General features: G+C 43.6%; 1 protein-coding gene across 4 annotated transcripts in view; it reads right to left on the bottom strand.

Annotated features, from left to right (window-relative positions):
* Positions 1–25,130, bottom strand: part of LOC129833445 (synaptotagmin-C-like) — a 67,419-nt gene that overhangs the window by 28,714 nt on the left and 13,575 nt on the right. For 2 of the 4 annotated variants that reach the window (XM_055898053.1, XM_055898054.1), the window contains exons 2-3: positions 10,173–10,466; positions 8,964–9,382 (exon numbers count right to left, since the gene is read on the bottom strand). In XM_055898053.1, the coding sequence (XP_055754028.1) occupies positions 8,964–9,111 (148 nt within the window). In that variant the 5' untranslated portion in view covers positions 9,112–9,382; positions 10,173–10,466. Of the gene's footprint in view, positions 1–8,963; positions 9,383–10,172; positions 10,467–13,150; positions 13,269–25,130 lie in introns of all 4 variants that reach the window. The other 2 variants (XM_055898055.1, XM_055898056.1) reach the window with 2 other exon arrangements.

The following is a 25,130-nucleotide window of genomic DNA, read 5'->3' as shown; positions in this document are numbered from 1 at the left end:
TCTCCCTTCCTTTCCCTGGCTCTGTCTTTCCTCGATTCAATCCGAAGTGGCTTTGTGGGCATGACAAAGACACAAACATTGTTCAATCATTCAAAAAATATTGAAACTATATCACTTTTATTTAACTAGGCAAGTCAGTTAAGAACAAATTCTTATTTCAATGACAGCCTAGGAACAGTGGGTTAACTGCCTGATCAGGGGCAGAATTACAGATTTGTGCCTTGTCAGCTTGGGGATTTGAACTTGCAACCTTTTGGTTACTAGTCCAACGCTCTAACCACTAGGCTACCATGCCGCTATAACTCACTGACAACGAGACTGAGAGTAAATGAGTAAATTAGACAACAGCAGCCAGTGCGAGGCACTCCTCTACCCCCCTAGGGTGCATCTCCTGGAATTCTCTATGCCTTCCTTCTGTCTCTCTCTCTCCATCTCTTCCCCCTTTCTTTAGTCTTCTCTCACATCCTCCATTGCTCTCCTTTTTCCATGCTGTCTTATTTTGCATCTCTCTCCTCCATCTCTCCCCCTATTCTCCTTATTTTCTCTCCTTCTCCCACCCATTCTCCATCATTCTTCCCCTCATCTCCTTCTCTCTCTCCCTTCTTTTCCCCCTCTCCTCTCTCTCTCTCTCTCTCTCTCTCTCTCCTCTCGCTCACTGTGGTGAATTATTCATCAGTCTATGTATGACATTAATCAGCACTTGTTCAAAGGATATGTTCAGAGACAAAGAGGGAGAGGGGGAGAGCGAGAGAGAGAGAAAGAATGAGAGAGAGGTGGGAGGGCATTGATGTATCACTGTGGAGAACATGACACAGATGGAGAGAGAGAGAGAAAGAGAGAGAGCGAGAGAGAGAGCGAGAGAGAGAGAGAGAGAGAGAGAGAGAGAGAGAGAGAGAGAGAGAGAGAGAGAGAGAGAGAGAGGGGAGAGGAGCCCTAAGGCAGAGAAGAGAGGTGTAACGAAAGAGATGGTGGGAAAGAAAATGAGCGGGGGGACGAGAAAGGAAAAGGGAAGAAGAGATAAGGACAGAGGGAATAGGTGTAGAGCATGATAAGAGAGAGAGGGAGATTCTGAGAGAAGAGAGGGGGGAGAGGAGAGGAGAGAGGCTGTAGGGGCGGGCCAGATAGAGACAGATTGGTAACCATGTTGAAACAGACATATTGGCTGACTGGTCACATTCAGCCTCTCCATCTACACCTCCAGTACACCCAGAAGGATCCAGCCAGGTTAATATAGTCACCATCTACCAACATGCCACGCCACAGAAGAAAACAAAAAGAGATAACGATGGAGAGAGAAAGAACGAGGGAATGAATGATGGAGAGAGATGGAGGACAAACAAGGCAACGAGGATTTAGAGAGAGAACTAAAGAGGGGAGGGGTTTAGGACGGTAGAGAGAAATAACAGTGTGTGTGTGTGTCTCTGCATGCGTGTGTTTTGCATGTTTGTGTGTGGCAGCTCAGGGGGCATAGATAAGACAAGGGCTGTGATCAAGCGTGTGTGGGGGAGGGGCTGTCAGCGGGAAAGCGTTGCTTATTCATTAGTCTTTCAGGAGGTCAGGTGCTCAATACTGATCCCAATAGGTCAGTCCTAATCCACACAGCCTAACCGATAACGTGTGTGAGTGTGTGTGTGTGTGTGTGTGTGTGTGTGTGTGTGTGTGTGTGTGTGTGTGTGTGTGTGTGTGTGTGTGTGTGTGTGTGTGTGTGTGTGTGTGTGTGTGTGTGTGTGTGTGTGTGTGTGTGTGTGAGTGAGGGGGGTAGCTTGGCGGAGGGTGGTTCTTCTGAGACAGAAACCCAGCATGGGGCAGATTGACACCGGCTGTCAATCAGTAAGTGATGTATCCGACTGGGAGTTTTTCCAGGCAGAACATCAAACAGCTCACACCCACCCTGCTTACACAAGCCATTGATTGACAGACAGGCGGCGGATGGCGGATCCTGTACTGCCCAGAGGCCCTTGCTTTGGTTTATCACGTCATTACCCAGAGGCTAGCCGCTAACGCCTCCCACCAAACCCACTGCATGATGACATCCTGCTCTGTGTCACACAAATCTCTAGGTGCTCCATGCAGCAGATCCAGCCTAATCTACACTACAGCACACTGATCCACACGCATCCCCTCTAATCTCCACTACTGCACATTTCTGCCACCGCTCCAAAACCTCTCCATGAGAATCCACACAGGACCAGAATGCTGCTGGGACTGCAGCTAGCTAGCTCCACCACTCATCCACTCTGCTGTGTAGAATTAATTCAAAGGGATCTGGGACGATGCTCCATATTTACAATTAGCCAGGTTGGGAGGGCTGGACCTTCGTTATCAATTTGGAAATGTCTCATGAATATTTCAAAGTGTTCCAGAGGTGCCCTGATTAGTTGTGGGAGTGCTAGCCAGCCCCTCAGGGCAACCCTGGCATCGGAACCCAGATAATAACTCTTCTTCATGATATTCTGCTCTATCCCACAATACACATTACTATGGCCAGGTGTTTTTCCTGGGATTTTATCCTGCTAATGTCACTTGGACAGAAAAACCTCCATGTCCTATACATGGTTAATGATTCCTGTATGTTACTGTGTTGTTAATGATTCCTGTATGTTTCTGTATGTTACTGTGTTGTTAATGATTAATGTATGTTACTGTATGTTACTGTGTTGTTAATGTTTCATGTATGTTACTGTATGTTACTGTATGTTACTGTATGTTACTGTATGTTACTGTATGTTAGTGTGTTGTTAATGTTTCATGTATGTTACTGTATGTTACTGTATGTTAGTGTGTTGTTAATGTTTCATGTATGTTACTGTATGTTAGTGTGCTGTTAATGATTCATGTATGTTACTGTATGTTACTGTATGTTAGTGTGTTGTTAATGATTCATGTATGTTACTGGATGTTACTGTATGTTAGTGTGTTGTTAATGTTTCATGTATGTTACTGTATGTTAGTGTGCTGTTAATGATTCCTGTATGTTACTGTATGTTACTGTATGTTAGTGTGCTGCTAATGATTCCTACATGTTATTGTATGTTACTGTGTTGTTAATGATTCATGTATGTTACTGTCTGTTAATGATTCATGTATGTTACTGTATGTTAATGATTCATGTATGTTACTGTATGTTACTGTGTGTTAATGATTCATGTATGTTACTGTATGTTGGAGTGTTTATAATGATTCCTGTATGTTACTGTATGTTACTGTGTTGTTAATGATTCCTGTATGTTACTGTGTTGTTAATGATTCCTGTATGTTACTGTATGTTAGTGTGTTGATAATGATTCATGTATGTTACTGTATGTTGCAGTGTCTATAATGATTCCTGTATGTTACTATATGTTACTGTGTGTTAATGATTCGTGTATGTTACTGTATGTTAGTGTGTTGTTAATGATTCCTGTATGTTACTGTATGTTGCAGTGTTTAAAATTATTCCTGTATGTTACTGTATGTTACTATGTTTATAATGATTCCTGTATGTTAGTGTGTTGTTAATGATTCCTGTATGTTACTGTGTTTTTAATGATTCCTGTATGTTACTGTATGTTAGTGTGTTGCTAATGATTCCTGTATGTTACTGTGTTTTTAATGATTCCTGTATGTTACTGTGTTGTTACTGATTCCTGTATGTTACTGTGTTTTTAATGATTCCTGTATGTTACTTTGTGTTACTGTATGTTACTGTGTTGTTAATGATTTCTGTATGTTACTGTGTTTTCAAAGATTCATGTATGTTACTGTGTTGTTAATGATTCCTGTATGTTCCTGTATGTTACTGTGTGTTAATGATTCCTGTATGTTACTGTATGTTAGTGTGTTGTTAATGATTCCTGTATGCTACTGTATGTTGCAGTGTTTATAATGATTCCTGTATGTTACTATATGTTACTGTGTGTTAATGATTTGTGTATGTTACTGTATGTTACTATGTTTATAATGATTCCTGTTTGTTACTGTATGTTAGTGTGTTGTTAATGATTCCTGTATATTACTGTGTTTTTAATGATTCCTGTATGTTACTGTATGTTGCAGTGTTTATAATGATTCCTGTATGTTACTATATGTTACTGTGTGTTAATGATTCGTGTATGTTACTGTATGTTACTATGTTTATAATGATTCCTGTTTGTTACTGTATGTTACTGTGTTGTTACTGATTCCTGTATGTTACTGTGTTTTTAATGATTCCTGTATGTTACTATGTGTTACTGTATGTTACTGTGTTGTTAATGATTCCTGTATGTTACTGTGTTTTCAATGATTCATGTATGTTACTGTGTTGTTAATGATTCCTGTATGTTACTGTATGTTACTGTGTTGTTAATTATTCATGTATGTGTTAGGAATTGTATGAATAATAACTAAACAATTTCTAGATTTAGATAAAACTATAACTAATTTAAAATTTGCCCTGTATTACTAGTATTATTATATCTGATTAATAATGTTAAATCATAAGGAAGGGATTATGAAGTATGTACAAGGAGAAATTAAAACATAATAAACACCATTCAAACTTAGTCAGAGAGATTTGTGCTGTGGGTTATAAAGTAAGCAGAAAGGGTCGTTAAACTATGGTTGAACTGACCCAACTTAGCCCTGAGATGTTTAGATAAGGCAGTGAGTAACTTCTTAGGTCTTCCAATATCTTGAGTTGTCTGCTAAAGTGGTAATAAATTATAGTGAGCCTTCAGGAGAATAAATTATATTGTGTGTCATGTGTGTGCGCTGGGGAGTTGGAATTAACTTTTGAACCTGTTTTATATTGGTCAGGACGAGGAGATTTATTCTGTAACCTATGACGTCATATCTTGTATATAAACTGTTGTTTATGGTTAAATGGGAGCGTGCTCCAAGAATAAATACTATTATCTAATTTTAATAAGACTGTATCCTGTCTATTTTATGTTAATAAGTATCTTACAAATTCTTATAAATAGACAGATTGATTTTAATTAATGAGTACATAGAGGAATCATTTAATTCCTTTAACAGTATGTTACTGTGTGTTACTGTGTTGTTCATGATTCCTGTATGTTATTGTGTTTTTAATAATTCCTGTATGTTACTCTGTTAATGATTCCTGTATGTTACTGTATGTTAGTGTGTTGTTAATGATTCCTGTATGTTACTGTATGTTAGTGTGTTGTTAATAATTCATGAAAGTTACTGTATGTTACTGTATGTTAGTGTGTTGTTAATGATTCCTGTATGTTACTGTATGTTAGTGTGTTGTTAATGATTCCTGTATGTTACTGTATGTTAGTGTGTTGTTAATGATTCCTGTATGTTACTGTATGTTAGTGTGTTGTTAATGATTCCTGTATGTTACTGTATGTTACTGTGTGTTACTGTGTTGTTAATGATTCCTGTATGTTACTGTATGTTAGTGTGTTGTTAATAATTCATGAAAGTTACTGTATGTTACTGTATGTTAGTGTGTTGTTAATGATTCCTGTATGTTACTGTATGTTAGTGTGTTGTTAATGATTCCTGTATGTTACTGTATGTTAGTGTGTTGTTAATGATTCCTGTATGTTACTGTATGTTACTGTGTTGTTAATGATTCCTGTATGTTCCTGTATGTTAGTGTGTTATTAATGATTCCTGTATGTTACTCTGTTAATGATTCCTGTATGTTAGTGTATGTTAGTGTGTTGTTAATGTTTAATGTATGTTACTGTATGTTACTGTGTTATTAATGATTCCTGTATGTTACTGTACGTTACTGTGTGTTACTGTGTTGTTAATGATTCCTGTATGTTACTGTATGTTACTGTGTTGTTAATGATTCCTGTATGTTACTGTATGTTACTGTGTTGTTAATGATTCCTGTATGTTCCTGTATGTTACTGTGTGTTACTGTGTTGTTAATGATTCCTGTATGTTACTGTATGTTACTGTGTTGTTAATGATTCCTGTATGTTACTGTATGTTACTGTGTGTTACTGTGTTGTTAATGATTCCTGTATGTTACTGTATGTTACTGTGTGTTACTGTGTTGTTAATGATTCCTGTATGTTACTGTATGTTACTGTGTTGTTAATGATTCCTGTATGTTCCTGTATGTTAGTGTGTTATTAATGATTCCTGTATGTTACTCTGTTAATGATTCCTGTATTTTACTGTATGTTAGTGTGTTGTTAATGATTCCTGTATGTTAGTGTATGTTAGTGTGTTGTTAATGTTTAATGTATGTTACTGTACGTTAGTGTGTTGTTAATGATTGCTGTATGTTGCTGTATGTTACTGTATGTTAATGTGTTGTTAATGTTTCATGTATGTTACTGTATGTTACTGTATGTTAGTGTGTTGTTAATGATTCCTGTATGTTCCTGTATGTTATTGTGTTTTTAATGATTCCTGTATGTTGCTCTGTTAATTATTTCTGTATGTTACTGTGTTATTAATGATTCCTGTATGTACTGTATGTTACTGTGTTATTAATGATTCCTGTATGTTGCTCTGTTAATTATTTCTGTATGTTACTGTGTTATTAATGATTCCTGTATGTTACTGTATGTTACTGTGTTGTTAATGATTCCTGTATGTTACTGTATGTTACTGTATGTTAGTGTGTTGTTAATGATTGCTGTATGTTGCTGTATGTTACTGTATGTTAATGTGTTGTTAATGTTTCATGTATGTTACTGTATGTTACTGTATGTTAGTGTGTTGTTAATGATTGCTGTATGTTGCTGTATGTTACTGTATGTTAATGTGTTGTTAATGTTTCATGTATGTTACTGTATGTTACTGTATGTTAGTGTGTTTTTAATGATTCCTGTATGTTGCTCTGTTAATGATTCCTGTATGTTACTGTATGTTAGTGTGTTGTTAATGATTCCTGTATGTTAGTGTGTTGTTAATGATTCCTGTATGTTACTGTATGTTAGTGTGTTGTTAATGATTCCTGTATGTTACTGTATGTTAGTGTGTTGTTAATGATTCCTGTATGTTACTGTATGTTACTGTGTGTTACTGTGTTGTTAATGATTCCTGTATGTTACTGTATGTTACTGTGTTGTTAATGAGTCCTGTATGTTACTGTGTGTTATTTGGTTTCTAATGATTCCTGTATGTTACTCTGTTAATGATTCCTGTATTTTACTGTATGTTACTGTGTTGTTAATGATTCATGTATGTTACTGTATGTTAGTGTGTTGTTAATGATTCCTGTATGTTACTGTATATTACTGTATGTTAGTGTGTTTTTAATGATTCCTGTATGTTCCTGTATGTTACTGTGCTGCTAATGATTCCTGTATATTACTGTGTTGTTAATGATTCCTGTATGTTACTGTGTTGTTAATGATTCCCGTATTTTACTGTATGTTACTGTATGTTGCAGTGTTTATAATGATTCCTGTATGTTAGTGTGTTGTTAATGATTCCTGTATGTTACTGTATGTTAGTGTGTTGTTAATGATTCCTGTATGTTCCTGTATGTTAGTGTGTTATTAATGATTCCTGTATGTTACTCTGTTAATGATTCCTGTATTTTACTGTATGTTAGTGTGTTGTTAATGATTCCTGTATGTTAGTGTATGTTAGTGTGTTGTTAATGTTTAATGTATGTTACTGTATGTTAGTGTTTTGTTAATTATTTCTGTATGTTACTGTGTTATTAATGATTCCTGTATGTTAATGTATGTTACTGTACGTTAGTGTGTTGTTAATGATTCCTGTATGTTGCTGTATGTTACTGTATGTTAGTGTGTTGTTAATGTTTCATGTATGTTACTGTATGTTACTGTATGTTAGTGTGTTGTTAATGATTCCTGTATGTTCCTGTATGTTATTGTGTTTTTAATGATTCCTGTATGTTGCTCTGTTAATGATTCCTGTATGTTACTGTATGTTACTGTGTTGTTAATGATTCCTGGATTGTACTGTATGTTACTATGTTGTTAATGATTCCTGTATGTTACTGTATGTTAGTGTGTTGTTAATGTTTCATGTATGTTACTGTATGTTAGTGTGTTGCTAATGATTCCTGTATATTACTGTATGTTAGTCTGTTGTTAATGATTCCTGTATGTTACTGTATGTTATCGTGTTGTTAATGATTCCTGTATGTTACTGTATGTTCCTGTATGTTAGTGTATGCTAGTGTGTTGTTAATGATTCCAGTATGTTACTGTATGTTAGTGTGTTGTTAATGATTCCTGTATGTTACTGTATGTTACTGTGTTGTTAATGATTTCTGTATGTTACTGTATGTTAGTGTGTTGTTAATGATTTCTGTATGTTACTGTATGTTACTGTGTTGTTAATGATTCCTGTATGTTACTGTATGTTAGTGTGTTGTTAATGATTCCTGTATGTTACTGTATGTTAGTGTGTTGTTAATGATTCCTGTATGTTACTGTATGTTAGTGTGTGTTAGTGTGTTGTTAATGATTTCTGTATGTTACTGTATGTTAGTGTGTTGTTAATGATTCCTGTATGTTACTGTATGTTAGTTTGTTGTTAATGATTCCTATATATTACTATATGTTACTGTATGTTAGTGTGTTGTTAATGATTTCTGTATGTTACTGTATGTTAGTGTGTTGTTAATGATTCCTGTATGTTACTGTATGTTAGTTTGTTGGTAATGATTCCTGTATGTCACTGTATGTTAGTGTGTTGTTAATGATTCCTGTATGTTACTGTTTGTTACTGTGTGTTACTGTGTTGTTAATGATTCCTGTATGTTACTGTATGTTACTGTATGTTACTGTGTTGTTAATGATTCCTGTATTTTACTGTATGTTACTGTGTTGTTAATGATTCCTGTATGTTACTGTATGTTAGTTTGTTGGTAATGATTCCTGTATGTTACTGTATGTTAGTGTGTTGCTAATGATTCCTGTTTGTTACTGTATGTTACTGTATGTTAATGATTCCTCAATGTTACTGTATGTTAGTGTATGTGAATGATTCCTGTATGTTACTGTATGTTACTATGTTGTTACCTGTTTCGTGCTGCTGTCCCCTCATCATGTCGACGAAGTCTCGGCAGCTGGCTTCATGGCTGTCCTTCGCTGAGGAGTGTAAGCACAACTCCTCCACCAGAGTGAGCGCTTTCTTACACAGGTGGTCTTCATCCCAGTCCCCCGACATCCTCCAATCCGCATTGCACTTCCACCCGCAGTCAACCAATCACAGCACAGCCCTCGCCGCCCTCACCAAACGGACGGCACCTGGGTGAGAAGAGGTTCAATCCGGCCACGTTCCTTGGAGGGTCTGGAGAAATGGGTGGGGCCGGTGGAGATTGGACCAATAAGGGGAGGGGCTCTGTCAGACGCTGTCTACTTAGGCGGAGTATAGCAGAGACCCTCCATGACTGACACGCCCATAAATGTGTGAGCCAAACCCACCCCTTTGTCTTTTCCTGAGAGGAATGAACGGGAAAGATTAGGAAAAAGAAGATGAAAGACGATGTATAAATAGGTACTGTTATCATTGTACCAATTGGTGACAGATTTTCATGCAAATATTCTCAAATCTGCATAAAACAATATGTGCATTTTCCCACCAGAGGTGAGTTTCCATCAAACTAACCCATTGTGGATAAAAGTCTCTGTGTGATAAAAATAACTTTTGTGGTTAAGTTCCCATGTACCGGATAAAACATGTACATTAAATGGGGTACAGATGGTTTTGTCACAAAAACTGTTGCGATAAATAGCAAACCTGGCCAATCTGGTTTTGGCGCATACTCTCTAGACAAGTTCACTAATATGATAATTGGCACCCAAGCACCGATCATCATATCCCCAGAATTCAAATAATAGCCTACCCTCGATATTTATCTTCTTGGAAATGTGCATGATCAACGTGCACTTAACCACCATGTGAAGTTCATGATCTGCCTGTAAACCTTTCCTCCTCTTCCATGTCATGGTGGTAGGTCATCATGTGACTCCAAGTTTATTTTCCATATGATGGTTATTATATCAGTATTTGCGCATGAAGGCGTTCCCGTTACCATTTCTCAGATAACTCATTTTACAGACACAAAGAGATCCCAACATGTCGAATGAACAAATTGTCTGTCGGACATTTCCTGTTTCCATCAGCCTTTGACTTTTTTTTATACGTCAGGTAATTCATCTGCGTTTAATGGTTGGATGCAAACCTGGTTTATGGTACATTTTTATTTCTGTTTTATGTCAACATACCTGTATTAGAGTTGTTTGTAAAGCCTAGGAGTCCCTGTCATGTTTGAAATGTCTTCTCCACCAAGATACAGCTGAACAACACTTGGTTATGCTTCCAACAAATGCATAACCGTATAATAGTTTGTGTTCTTCTTTTTCTAATGTCACAGAGATAGGGATAGCGCTAACAGCATTTAGAGCACGGTTCAGCTCTGGGTAATGTAGTTCCAATCGGATTCAATTGAATGCAGTAGTTTTCCTGGTTTTCCTCCAACCTAGATTCATAGAATGTCTTATAAATGGCTCCAACATCACCTGAAAGACAATGACAACACATTACTGAATGAGGACAAGGACAAAATCCACAGAGAATGTGATAGAGATTGTATTACAATGGTTACCCAAGGGTATTACATTGAATTTGTCTCTTGTTGTTTGGATGCTCTTAGTAGTACACAGAATGTCAAATCCCAGGACTATTAGTGTTGCAGTGCACAGACAGACATTCTGTCCTCTTTGTCTTTTTGTCAGGGAACTCTATTTCCAGAGCTCCTTAACAGTCTCCCTTTGTTTTGAACTCATTCTGTCTTCAAAAAGCAGGTCAATGCCCCAACTTTCTGTTTCTCTATAGCTCTCTCCCTTTCTCACGGTCTGTGTGTCCGCAGGGATATATGGTAGAAATATGTCTAAAAATACATAAATTAATGAATGTCTACATTCTACATTACTGTAATCACATCTGGCGAATAAGATTTCTCATCAGTGAGGGGTCTGCCGCCAGAAGGTCCAACAAGACTTCGTATCAGCGAGAGGTAGGCCCACTTGTCCAATGAGAACCCTGTTCGGCCAAAGGAACATCTATTTATCATTTGATGATTCTGGTTCTGTGAAATGTCAGCATCAGTCTCGTGTAGTGACTGGCAAAGTGTTGCTTATATGTCCATCTATCTCCCTGGCAAAGTGTTGCTTATATGTCCATCTATCTCCCTGGCCATCAATCCATCAATCCATCACAGCATTAAGAAGAGACACATTTCAATCAGGACAAGACTCAGGACAGGACATGTTGGTGCCATTTCTCCTTCCTCATCTCTCTCTCTCTCTCTCTCTCTCTCTCTCTCTCTCTCTCTCTCTCTCTCTCTCTCTCTCTCTCTCTCTCTCTCTCTCTCTCTCTCTCTCTCTCTCTCTCACTCACTCACTCTCAAACACACTCTTTCTCTATATCTGAAAACTTCTGATAGGCATATTCGGCCCGTCAATTTGTCTGGATCAGGTTCAGAAAGGAAACTCAGACTAAACAAGGTCCATGTATCTGTCCATCAGCTCGCTCCATTGTAAAAAATGAGTCTGAGATTAGCGTATTAAAACGCTACCCCCAACCCAACACCCCGGTCTGTATCCCCGCTCCACTCCCCTCCATCCAGACTGAGATAGTACATCTTTCTGAGTGTGACTTTAAAATGCAGCATATCTCAATCTGAGGAATGGCTGTCTGGCACCAAACTGGTCCTCTCAAATGCCAGCAATAACATCAGGGGGAGGCAGGAAAAGAGAGGGGAGAGAACGAGAATGTGTATGTGAGAGAGAATGAGATGGTATGAGAAAGAGGGGAGAGAAAGAGAACGTGTATGGATGTGTATGTGAGAGAGAATGAGATGGTGTGAGAAAGAGGGGAGAGAAAGAGAACGTGTATGGATGTGTATGTGAGAGAGAATGAGATGGTGTGAGAAAGAGGGGAGAGAAAGAGAACGTGTATGGATGTGTATGTGAGAGAGAATGAGATGGTATGACAAAGAGGGGAGAGAAAGAGAACGTGTATGGATGTGTATGTGAGAGAGAATGAGATGGTATGAGAAAGAGGGGAGAGAAAGGAGCGATATGGACATTAGATGAAAGGAGGGAGAGGAGATGAAAGGTAAGTAGAAAGGAATGGAGAAATGTGGAGCAGGAGGCAGTGTTGGTGACATAGCAACAATAGTAATCAAGGTCTGGCTGTGCAATTTACTAGAAGCTAAATATTTACAGAGCCTCATTATTTACTGATAAATATGCCTTCAGACACGTACTGACTCATCTCTTCCTCCATACAACACCCTATACTGAGACGCTCACAGCCACAAAGGAAGACAAACCTCCCACAGACATTCCATTGACTGCTGCCCTGTTTTAAATCAATAACCTTAGGCAACCAATACACCAACAGAGACCGGTCAACCAGTAAGGTCACTGTCCAAACGCACTTCAGCGACTGGACAGCAGGAAAGGTAATTGTCTAATCACACTACAGAGGCTGGAAAACCAAGGTGCTCTGTCCAACGTGCTCTGTCCAATCACAATAGACAGACTAGGCAACCAGGAAGGTCACTGTCCAATCAAACAACAGAGAATAGGTATGCGGTGTGAGGTGACTGTCCAATCACAAAATGGTGGCTGCATTGCAAGTAAATTCACTGCTCAAACACCCAACATGGACTGGGGAACCAATAAGGTCACGTTCCAAACACAAAACATGAATCTGGCACCAGTAATGTCACTGTCCAATCAGAGACCCCCTCCAGCTAAACACATTTAACATGTGATGAATGATGTGGACTGAAAGTGCACCTATGCACTGGTTTTAGGCCAGATGTTTCTTTGGGCCTACAATGTCTGAGGCTTGTATTTGCTTTGGAACAACTGATTCTGGTCATGCTCTCAGGGGCCTTCTCTCTCTAGAGTGTGATGGATCTCTGAGGTTGTGCCAGTTTGTTAAGAAAAACCGAAAAGGCAGAAGAGGAGGAGAGGAGTGAATGTGTGAACTGTGACACATTGAAAGCCAAAAAGCAGGTATTTCACACACAGGGGATCATAGGAGAGGAGCGTAAATCTCAGTTCATTCACTAGGTTTCCTCTTCAAAGGAAGCCAGCACACCTGAGCCTGACACAGTATGTCTCTCACACAGAATACGTTCAACATCACAGCTTTGCATTATGTCAAAACTAGTATAATATCACATTACCTGCTGTGTAGCGACTATTATGCAGAGATTATGGTAACGTCAGCACGTCCTTTGAAATATTCCACTTCATTTCACATCAGACGTCACTCTTTCTTGAGGGACTTCAATTTTCCTTTCACTGCAACAGAAGCGGTGAATTCGACCAAAGGGCTAAGCAGTTTGGATTCATTTCAGAGTTCAATCAAACATTTGGATGGGTTTAGAAGATTTCACCTGCTCCTTCTCATATGCACGGCTGACTTTCACTCTACAGGCTCAGCAGCTGTTACCTTTTAACAGAATTCCTTTGCTATTCGAAGTAACGATCTGTCTGAAAAACGACAACCTATGTGTTTGAGTGAGAGAAAATGTAAATGAGCAAAGACAGGTTGTGTGAAAATTTGCACGATGCAAGAAGAGACAAAGAGAGGTAATCCCTGAGGTACAGCTAATGGGATGTTTCAGCCGCATCTCAATGAAGCTGATGGGATTATTTTCTATTAGCTCCCTCTTCTTTTTGTTTTCTTTTACCTGTAGAGTCATCTCAAATCTACCTCTCATTCTTTTCAGTAACGTTTTGTTTTCACCTGAGGAATGATGACCTATTATGATGTTACACATCTAGTAGCTTAAAAAGCAACAGGATATTCCACCGTATGCAGAGTGTTTAATTAATTTTAGATAATGCATTTTCATAACAATATGATTGTATAGTTTTCTATTTCACTAACTCACTTGAAAAAGCACAGCTCTGTTCTCTTCTCTTGAGCTCTTTAGTATACTGCCCTTCTCTACTCTACTCTACCATCCTCTACTCTCCTCTACTCTACCATCCACTACTCTACCATCCTCTCCTCTACCATCCTCTCCTCTACAATCCTCTACTCTCCTCTACTCTACCATCCTCTACTCTACCATCCTCTACACTACCATCTTCTCCTTTACTCTACCATCCTCTACTCTACTCTTCCATTCTCTCCTCTCCTCTACCATCCTCTAATCCGCTCTATCATCCTGTCCTCTACTCTACCATCCTCTACTCTACCATCCTCTACTCTACCATCCTCTACTCTACCATCCTCTACTCTACCATCCTCTACTCTCCTCTACTCTACCATCCTCTCCTCTCCTCTACCATCCTCTACTCTCCTCTACTCTACCATCCTCTCCTCTTCTCTACACTCCTCTACTCTCCTCTACTCTACCATCCTCTAATATACTCTACCATCCTCTCCTCTTCTCTACTATCCTCTAATCTCTTCTACCATCCTCTACTCTACCATCATCTCCTCTCCTCTACTCTCCTCTACTCTACCATCATCTCCTCTTCTCTACTATCCTCTACTCTCCTCTACCATCCTCTCCTCTCCTCTACCATCCTCTCCTCTCCTCTCCGATCCTCTACTCTCCTCTACTCTACCATCCTCTACTCTACCATCCTCTCCTCTCCTCTACCACCCTCTCCTCTCCTCTACCATCCTCTACTCTCCTCTCCTCTCCTCTACCATCCTCTCCTCTCCTCTACCATCCTTTCCTCTCCTCTACCATCCTCTTCTCTGCCACCCTCTACTCTCCTTTACCATCCTCTACTCTCCTCTCATCTACCATCCTCTCCTCTCTTCTACCATCCTCTCCTCTACTCTACCATCCTTTCCTCTCCTCTACCATCCTCTCCTCTCCTCTACCATCCTCTACTCTCCTCTACTCTACCATCCTCTAATATACTCTACCATCCTCTCCTCTTCTCTACTATCCTCTAATCTCCTCTACCATCCTCTACTCTACTATCCTCTCCTCTCCTCTACTCTCCTCTACTCTACCATCATCTCCTCTTCTCTACTATCCTCTACTCTCCTCTACCATCCTCTCCTCTCCTCTACCATCCTCTCCTCTCCTCTCCGATCCTCTACTCTCCTCTACTCTACCATCCTCTACTCTACCATCCTCTCCTCTCCTCTACCACCCTCTCCTCTCCTCTACCATCCTCTACTCTCCTCTCCTCTCCTCTACCATCCTCTCCTCTCCTCTACCATCCTCTCCTCTCCTCTACCACCCTCTCCTCTCCTCTACCATCCTCTCCTCTCCTCTCCTCTACCATCCTCTCCTCTCCTCTACCATCCTCTCCTCTCCTCTACCATCCTCTCCTCTACCATCCTCTCCTCTACGATCCTCTACTCTCCTCTACCATCCTCTACTCTCCTCTTCTCTACCATCCTCTCCTCTCCTCTACCACCCTCTCCTCTCCTCTACCATCCTCTACTCTCCTCTTCTCTCCCATCCTCTACTCTACTCTACCATCCTCTCCTCTCCTCTACCGTCCTCTACTCTACTCTACTCTACCATCCTCTACTATCCTCTACTCTCCTCTACCATCCTCTCCTCTCCTCTACCATCCTCTACTCTCCTCTACTCTACCATCCTCTACTCTACTCTACCATTCTCTACTCTACTCTACCATCCTTTACTCTATTCTACCATCCTCTCCTCTTCTCTACCATTCTCTCCTCTACTCGACCATCCTATCCTCTACTCTACTCTACCATCCTCTCCTCGTCTCTAACATCCTCTCCTCTCCTCTACCATCCTCTACTCTCCTCTACCATCCTTTACTCTATTCTACCATCCTCTACTCTCCTCTACCATCCTCTCCTCTACTCTACCATCCTCTCCTCTACCATCCTCTCCTCTACTCTACCATCCTTTCCTCTCCTCTACCATCCTCTTCTCTGCCACCCTCTACTCTCCTTTACCATCCTCTACTCTCCTCTACCATCCTCTACTCTCCTCTACCATCCTCTCCTCTACTCTACCATCCTCTCCTCTCCTCTACCATCCTCTCCTCTCCTCTACCATCCTTTCCTCTCCTCTACCATCCTCTCCTCTACCATCCTCTCCTCTCCTCTACTCTACCATCCTCTCCTCTCCTCTACTATCCTCTACTCTACCATCCTCTCCTCTACTCTACCATCCTCTCCTCTCCTCTACCATCCTCTACTCTCCTCTACTCTACCATCCTCTCCTCTACTCTACCATCCTCTACTCTACTCTACCATCCTCTCCTCTACTCTCCTCTACTCTACCATCCTCTACTCTACTCTACCATCCTCTCGTCTCCTCTACCATCCTCTCCTCTACCATCCTCTACTCTCCTCTACTCTACCATCCTCTACTCTACCATCCTCTCCTCTTCTCTACCATCCTCTCCTCTCCTCTACCATCCTCTCCTCGACTCTACCATCCTCTCCTCTACTCTACCATCCTCTCCTCTACCATCCTCTCCTCTCCTCTACCATCCTCTCCTCTCCCCTACTCTACCATCCTCTACTCTACCATCCTCTCCTCTACTCTACCATCCTCTCCTCTCCTCTACCATCCTCTCCTCTCCTCTACCATCCTCTACTCTCCTCTACTCTTCTATCCTCTCCTCTTCTCTACCATCCTCTCCTCTCCTCTACCATCCTCTCCTCTCCTCTACCATCCTCTCCTCTCCTCTACCATCCTCTCCTCTACTCTACCATCCTCTCCTCTACTCTACCATCCTCTCCTCTCCTCTACCTTCCTCTCCTCTCCTCTACCATTCTCTGCTCTCCTCTACCATCCTCTCCTCTACCATCCTCTTCTCTACCATCCTCGTATCTACTCTACCATCCTCTATTCTCCTCTACCATCCTCTACTCTCCTCTACCATCCTCTCCTCTACTCTAACATCCTCTCCTCTCCTCTACCATCCTCTCCTCTACTCTACCATCCTCTCCTCTCCTCTACCATCCTCTCCTCTACCATCCTCTCCTCTCCTCTACTCTACCATCCTCTCCTCTCCTCTACCATCCTCTACTCTACCATCCTCTCCTCTACTCTACCATCCTCTCCTCTCCTCTACCATCCTCTACTCTCCTCTACTCTACCATCCTCTCCTCTACTCTACCATCCTCTCCTCTACTCTACTCTCCTCTACCATCCTCTACTCTACTCTACCATCCTCTCGTCTCCTCTACCATCCTCTCCTCTACCATCCTCTACTCTCCTCTACTCTACCATCCTCTACTCTACCATCCTCTCCTCTACTCTACCATCAACTCCTCTCCTCTACCATCCTCTCCTCTCCTCTACTCTACCATCCTCTCCTCTCCTCTACCATCCTCTCCTCTCCTCTACCATTCTCTCCTCTCCTCTACCATCCTCTCCTTTACTCTACCATCATCTTCTCTACCATCCTCGTATCTACTCTACTATCCTCTACTCTCCTCTACCATCCTCTACTCTCCTCTACCATCCTCTCCTCTACTCTACCATCCTCTCCTCTCCTCTACCATCCTCTCCTCTACTCTACCATCCTCTCCTCTCCTCTACCATCCTCTACTCTCCTCTACCATCCTCTACTCTCCTCTACCAACCTCTACTCTCCTCTACCATCCTCTCCTCTACTCTACCATCCTCTACTCTACCATTCTCTCCTCTTCTCTACCATTCTCTCCTCTACTAGACCATCCTCTACTCTACCATCCTCTCCTCTACTCTACCATCATCTACTCTCCTCTACCATCCTCTCCTCTCCTCTACCATCCTCTCCTCTACGATCCTCTACTCTCCTCTACTCTACCATCCTCTACTCTACCATCCTCTCCTCTCCTCTACCACCCTCTCCTCTCCTCTACCATCCTCTACTCTCCTCTCCTCTCCTCTACCATCCTCTCCTCTCCTCTACCATCCTCTCCTCTCCTCTACCACCCTCTCCTCTCCTCTACCATCCTCTACTCTCCTCTCCTCTACCATCCTCTCCTCTCCTCTACCATCCTCTCCTCTCCTCTACCATCCTCTCCTCTACCATCCTCTCTTCTCCTCTACGATCCTCTACTCTCCTCTACCATCCTCTACTCTCCTCTTCTCTACCATCCTCTCCTCTCCTCTACCACCCTCTCCTCTCCTCTACCATCCTCTACTCTCCTCTTCTCTACCATCCTCTACTCTACTCTACCATCCTCTCCTCTCCTCTACCGTCCTCTCCTCTACCATCCTCTCCTCTCCTCTACGATCCTCTACTCTCCTCTACCATCCTCTACTCTCCTCTTCTCTACCATCCTCTCCTCTCCTCTACCACCCTCTCCTCTCCTCTACCATCCTCTACTCTCCTCTTCTCTACCATCCTCTACTCTACTCTACCATCCTCTCCTCTCCTCTACCGTCCTCTACTCTACTCTACTCTACCATCCTCTACTATCCTCTACTCTCCTCTACCATCCTCTCCTCTCCTCTACCATCCTTTACTCTCCTCTACTATACCATCCTCTACTCTACTCTACCATCCTCTACTCTACTCTACCATCCTTTACTCTATTCTACCATCCTCTCCTCTTCTCTACCATTCTCTCCTTTACTCGACCATCCTATCCTCTACTCTACTCTACCATCCTCTCCTCGTCTCTACCATCCTCTCCTCTCCTCTACCATCCTCTCCTCTCCTCTACCATCCTCTCCTCTCCTCTACCATTCTCTCCTCTCCTCTACCATCCTCTCCTTTACTCTACCATCATCTTCTCTACCATCCTCGTATCTACTCTACTATCCTCTACTCTCCTCTACCATCCTCTACTCTCCTCTACCATCCTCTCCTCTACTCTACCATCCTCTCCTCTCCTCTACCATCCTCTCCTCTACTCTACCATCCTCTCCTCTCCTCTACCATCCTCTACTCTCCTCTACCAACCTCTACTCTCCTCTACCATCCTCTCCTCTACTCTAACATCCTCTACTCTACCATTCTCTCCTCTTCTCTACCATTCTCTCCTCTACTAGACCATCCTCTACTCTACCATCCTCTCCTCTACTCTACCATCATCTACTCTACTCTACCATCCTCTCCTCTACCATTCTCTCCTCTACTCTACCATCCTCTCCTCTTCTCTACTATCCTCTACTCTCCTCTACCATCCTCTCCTCTCCTCTACCATCCTCTCCTCTCCTCTACCATCCTCTCCTCTACGATCCTCTACTCTCCTCTACTCTACCATCCTCTACTCTACCATCCTCTCCTCTCCTCTACCACCCTCTCCTCTCCTCTACCATCCTCTACTCTCCTCTCCTCTCCTCTACCATCCTCTCCTCTCCTCTACCATCCTCTCCTCTCCTCTACCACCCTCTCCTCTCCTCTACCATCCTCTACTCTCCTCTCCTCTACCATCCTCTCCTCTCCTCTACCATCCTCTCCTCTCCTCTACCATCCTCTCCTCTACCATCCTCTCTTCTCCTCTACGATCCTCTACTCTCCTCTACCATCCTCTACTCTCCTCTTCTCTACCATCCTCTCCTCTCCTCTACCACCCTCTCCTCTCCTCTACCATCCTCTACTCTCCTCTTCTCTACCATCCTCTACTCTACTCTACCATCCTCTCCTCTCCTCTACCGTCCTCTCCTCTACCATCCTCTCCTCTCCTCTACGATCCTCTACTCTCCTCTACCATCCTCTACTCTCCTCTTCTCTACCATCCTCTCCTCTCCTCTACCACCCTCTCCTCTCCTCTACCATCCTCTACTCTCCTCTTCTCTACCATCCTCTACTCTACTCTACCATCCTCTCCTCTCCTCTACCGTCCTCTACTCTACTCTACTCTACCATCCTCTACTATCCTCTACTCTCCTCTACCATCCTCTCCTCTCCTCTACCATCCTCTACTCTCCTCTACTCTACCATCCTCTACTCTACTCTACCATCCTCTACTCTACTCTACCATCCTTTACTCTATTCTACCATCCTCTCCTCTTCTCTACCATTCTCTCCTCTACTCGACCATCCTATCCTCTACTCTACTCTACCATCCTCTCCTCGTCTCTACCATCCTCTCCTCTCCTCTACCATCCTCTACTCTCCTCTACCATCCTTTACTCTATTCTACCATCCTCTACTCTCCTCTACCATCCTCTCCTCTACTCTACCATCCTTTCTTCTCCTCTACCATCCTCTTCTCTGCCACCCTCTACTCTCCTTTACCATCCTCTACTCTCCTCTACCATCCTCTACTCTCCTCTACCATCCTCTCCTCTACTCTACCATCCTCTCCTCTCCTCTACCATCCTCTCCTCTACTCTACCATTCTTTCCTCTCCTCTACCATCCTCTCCTCTACCATCCTCTGCTCTCCTCTACTCTACCATCCTCTCCTCTCCTCTACTCTACCATCCTCTCCTCTCCTCTACCATCCTATCCTCTACTCTCCTCTACTCTACTATCCTCTCCTCTACTCTACCATCCTCTACTCTACTCTACCATCCTCTCCTCTACTCTCCTCTACTCTACCATCCTCTACTCTACTCTACCATCCTCTCGTCTCCTCTACCATCCTCTCCTCTACCATCCTCTACTCTCCTCTACTCTACCATCCTCTACTCTACTCTACCATCCTCTACTCTACTCTACCATCCTTTACTCTATTCTACCATCCTCTCCTCTTCTCTACCATTCTCTCCTCTACTCGACCATCCTATCCTCTACTCTACTCTACCATCCTCTCCTCGTCTCTACCATCCTCTCCTCTCCTCTACCATCCTCTACTCTCCTCTACCATCCTTTACTCTATTCTACCATCCTCTACTCTCCTCTACCATCCTCTCCTCTACTCTACCATCCTTTCTTCTCCTCTACCATCCTCTTCTCTGCCACCCTCTACTCTCCTTTACCATCCTCTACTCTCCTCTACCATCCTCTACTCTCCTCTACCATCCTCTCCTCTACTCTACCATCCTCTCCTCTCCTCTACCATCCTCTCCTCTACTCTACCATTCTTTCCTCTCCTCTACCATCCTCTCCTCTACCATCCTCTGCTCTCCTCTACTCTACCATCCTCTCCTCTCCTCTACTCTACCATCCTCTCCTCTCCTCTACCATCCTATCCTCTACTCTCCTCTACTCTACTATCCTCTCCTCTACTCTACCATCCTCTACTCTACTCTACCATCCTCTCCTCTACTCTCCTCTACTCTACCATCCTCTACTCTACTCTACCATCCTCTCGTCTCCTCTACCATCCTCTCCTCTACCATCCTCTACTCTCCTCTACTCTACCATCCTCTACTCTACCATCCTCTCCTCTTCTCTACCATCCTCTCCTCTCCTCTACCATCCTCTCCTCGACTCTACCATCCTCTCCTCTACTCTACCATCCTCTCCTCTACCATCCTCTCCTCTCCTCTACCATCCTCTCCTCTCCCCTACTCTACCATCCTCTACGCTACCATCCTCTCCTCTACTCTACCATCCTCTCCTCTCCTCTACCATCCTCTCCTCCCCTCTACCATCCTCTACTCTCCTCTACTCTTCTATCCTCTCCTCTTCTCTACCATCCTCTCCTCTCCTCTACCATCCTCTCCTCTCCTCTACCATCCTCTCCTCTCCTCTACCATCCTCTCCTCTCCTCTACCATCCTCTCCTCTACTCTACCATCCTCTCCTCTACTCTACCATCCTCTCCTCTCCTCTACCATCCTCTCCTCTCCTCTACCATTCTCTGCTCTCCTATACCATCCTCTCCTCTACCATCCTCTTATCTACCATCCTCGTATCTACTCTACCATCCTCTACTCTCCTCCACCATCCTCTACTCTCCTCTACCATCCTCTCCTCTACTCTACCATCCTGTCCTCTCCTCTACCATCCTCTCCTCTACTCTACCATCCTCTCCTCTCCTCTACCATCCTCTCCTCTACCATGCTCTCCTCTCCTCTACTCTACCATCCTCTACTCTACCATCCTCTCCTCTCCTCTACCATCCTCTCCTCTACCATCCTCTCCTCGACTCTACCATCCTCTCCTCTCCCCTACTCTACCATCCTCTCCTCTCCTCTACCATCCTCTCCTCTCCCCTACTCTACCATCCTCTCCTCTACCATCCTCTCCTCTCCCCTACTCTACCATCCTCTCCTCTCCTCTACCATCCTCTACTCTCCTCTACCATCCTCTACTCTCCTCTACCATCCTCTCCTCTACTCTACCATCCTCTACTCTACCATTCTCTCCTCTTCTCTACCATTCTCTCCTCTACTAGACCATCCTCTACTCTACCATCCTCTCCTCTACTCTACCATCATCTACTCTACCATCCTCTCCTCTACCATTCTCTCCTCTACTCTACCATCCTCTCCTCTACTTTACCATCCTCTACTCTCCTCTACCATCCTCTCCTCTACCACCCTCTCCTCTCCTCTACCATCCTCTCATCTACTCTACCATCCTCTACTTTACTCTACCTTTCTCTCCTCTACTCTACCATCCTATCCTCTACTCTACCATCCTCTCATCTACTCTACCATCCTCTCCTCTACCATCCTCTTCTCTACCATCCTCGTATCTACTCTACCATCCTCTACTCTCCTCTACCATCCTCTCCTCTACTCTACCATCCTCTCTTCTCCTCTACCATCCTCTCCTCTACCATCCTCTCCTCTCCTCTACTCTACCATCCTCTACTCTACCATCCTCTCCTCTCCTCTACCATCCTCTACTCTACCATCCTCTCCTCTACTCTACCATCCTCTCCTCTCCTCTACCAACCTCTACTCTCCTCTACTCTACCATCCTCTCCTCTACTCTACCATCCTCTCCTCTACTCTACTCTCCTCTACTCTACCATCCTCTACTCTACTCTACCATCCTCTCGTCTCCTCTACCATCCTCTCCTCTACCATCCTCTACTCTCCTCTACTCTACCATCCTCTACTCTACCATCCGCTCCTCTACTCTACCATCAACTCCTCTCCTCTACCATCCTTTACTCTCCTCTACTCTACCATCCTCTCCTCTTCTCTACCATCCTCTCCTCTCCTCTACCATCCTCTCCTCTCCTCTACCATCCTCTCCTCTACTCTACCATCCTCTCCTCTCCTCTACAATCCGCTCCTCTCCTCTACCATTCTCTCCTCTCCTCTACCATCCTCTCCTTTACTCTACCATCATCTTCTCTACCATCCTCTTATCTACTCTACCATCCTCTACTCTCCTCTACCATCCTCTACTCTCCTCTACCATCCTCTCCTCTACTCTACCATCCTCTCCTCTACTATCCTCTCCTCTACTCTACCATCCTCTCCTCTCCTCTACCATCCTCTACTCTCCTCTACCATCCTCTCCTCTCCTCTACCAACCTCTACTCTCCTCTACCATCCTCTCCTTTACTCTACCATCCTCTACTCTACCATTCTCTCCTCTTCTCTACCATTCTCTCCTCTACTAGACCATCCTCTACTCTACCATCCTCTCCTCTACTCTACCATCATCTACTCTACTCTACCATCCTCTCCTCTACCATTCTCTCCTCTACCATCCTCTCCTCTTCTCTACTATCCTCTACTCTCCTCTACCATCCTCTCCTCTCCTCTACCATCCTCTCCTCTCCTCTACCATCCTCTCCTCTCCTCTACGATCCTCTACTCTCCTCTACTCTACCATCCTCTACTCTACCGTCCTCTCATCTCCTCTACCACCCTCTCCTCTCCTCTACCATCCTCTACTCTCCTCTCCTCTCCTCTACCATCCTCTCCTCTCCTCTACCATCCTCTCCTCTCCTCTACCATCCTCTCCTCAACCATCCTCTCCTCTCCTCTACGATCCTCTACTCTCCTCTACCATCCTCTACTCTCCTCTTCTCTACCATCCTCTCCACTCCTCTACCATCCTCTACTCTCCTCTTCTCTACCATCCTCTCCTCTCCTCTACCATCCTCTCCTCTCCTCTACCATCCTCTCCTCTCCTCTACCATCCTCTCCTCTACTCTACCATCCTCTCCTCTACTCTACCATCCTCTCCTCTCCTCTACCATCCTCTCCTCTCCTCTACCATTCTCTGCTCTCCTCTACCATCCTCTCCTCTACCATCCTCTTATCTACCATCCTCGTATCTACTCTACCATCCTCTACTCTCCTCCACCATCCTCTACTCTCCTCTACCATCCTCTCCTCTACTCTACCATCCTCTCCTCTCCTCTACCATCCTCTCCTCTCCTCTACTCTACCATCCTCTACTCTACCATCCTCTCCTCTCCTCTACCATCCTCTCCTCTACCATCCTCTCCTCGACTCTACCATCCTCTCCTCTCCCCTACTCTACCATCCTCTCCTCTCCTCTACCATCCTCTCCTCTCCCCTACTCTACCATCCTCTACTCTACAATCCTCTCCTCTACTCTACCATCCTCTCCTCTCCTCTACCATCCTCTCGTCTCCTCTACCATCCTCTACTCTCCTCTACTCTTCTATCCTCTCCTCTTCTCTACCATCCTCTCCTCTCCTCTACCATCCTCTCCTCTCCTCTACCATCCTCTCCTCTCCTCTACCATCCTCTCCTCTACTCTACCATCCTCTCCTCTACTCTACCATCCTCTCCTCTCCTCTACCATCCTCTCCTCTCCTCTACCATTCTCTGCTCTCCTCTACCATCCTCTCCTCTACCATCCTCTTATCTACCATCCTCGTATCTACTCTACCATCCTCTACTCTCCTCCACCATCCTCTACTCTCCTCTACCATCCTCTCCTCTACTCTACCATCCTCTCCTCTCCTCTACCATCCTCTCCTCTACTCTACCATCCTCTCCTCTCCTCTACCATCCTCTCCTCTACCATCCTCTCCGCTAGCTCTACTCTACCATCCTCTACTCTACCATCCTCTCCTCTCCTCTACCATCCTCTACTCTACCATCCTCTCCTCTACTCTACCATCCTCTCCTCTCCTCTACCATCCTCTACTCTCCTCTACTCTACCATCCTCTCCTCTACTCTACCATCCTCTCCTCTACTCTACTCTCCTCTACTCTACCATCCTCTACTCTACTCTACCATCCTCTCGTCTCCTCTACCATCCTCTCCTCTACCATCCTCTACTCTCCTTTACTCTACCATCCTCTACTCTACCATCCTCTCCTCTACTCTACCATCAACTCCTCTCCTCTACCATCCTTTACTCTCCTCTACTCTACCATCCTCTCCTCTTCTCTACCATCCTCTCCTCTCCTCTACCATCC

This window comes from Salvelinus fontinalis, chromosome 34 (genome assembly GCF_029448725.1).
Source record: "Salvelinus fontinalis isolate EN_2023a chromosome 34, ASM2944872v1, whole genome shotgun sequence".
Lineage (NCBI taxonomy): Eukaryota > Metazoa > Chordata > Actinopteri > Salmoniformes > Salmonidae > Salvelinus > Salvelinus fontinalis.
This window is presented reverse-complemented; position numbering and strand designations above follow the sequence as displayed.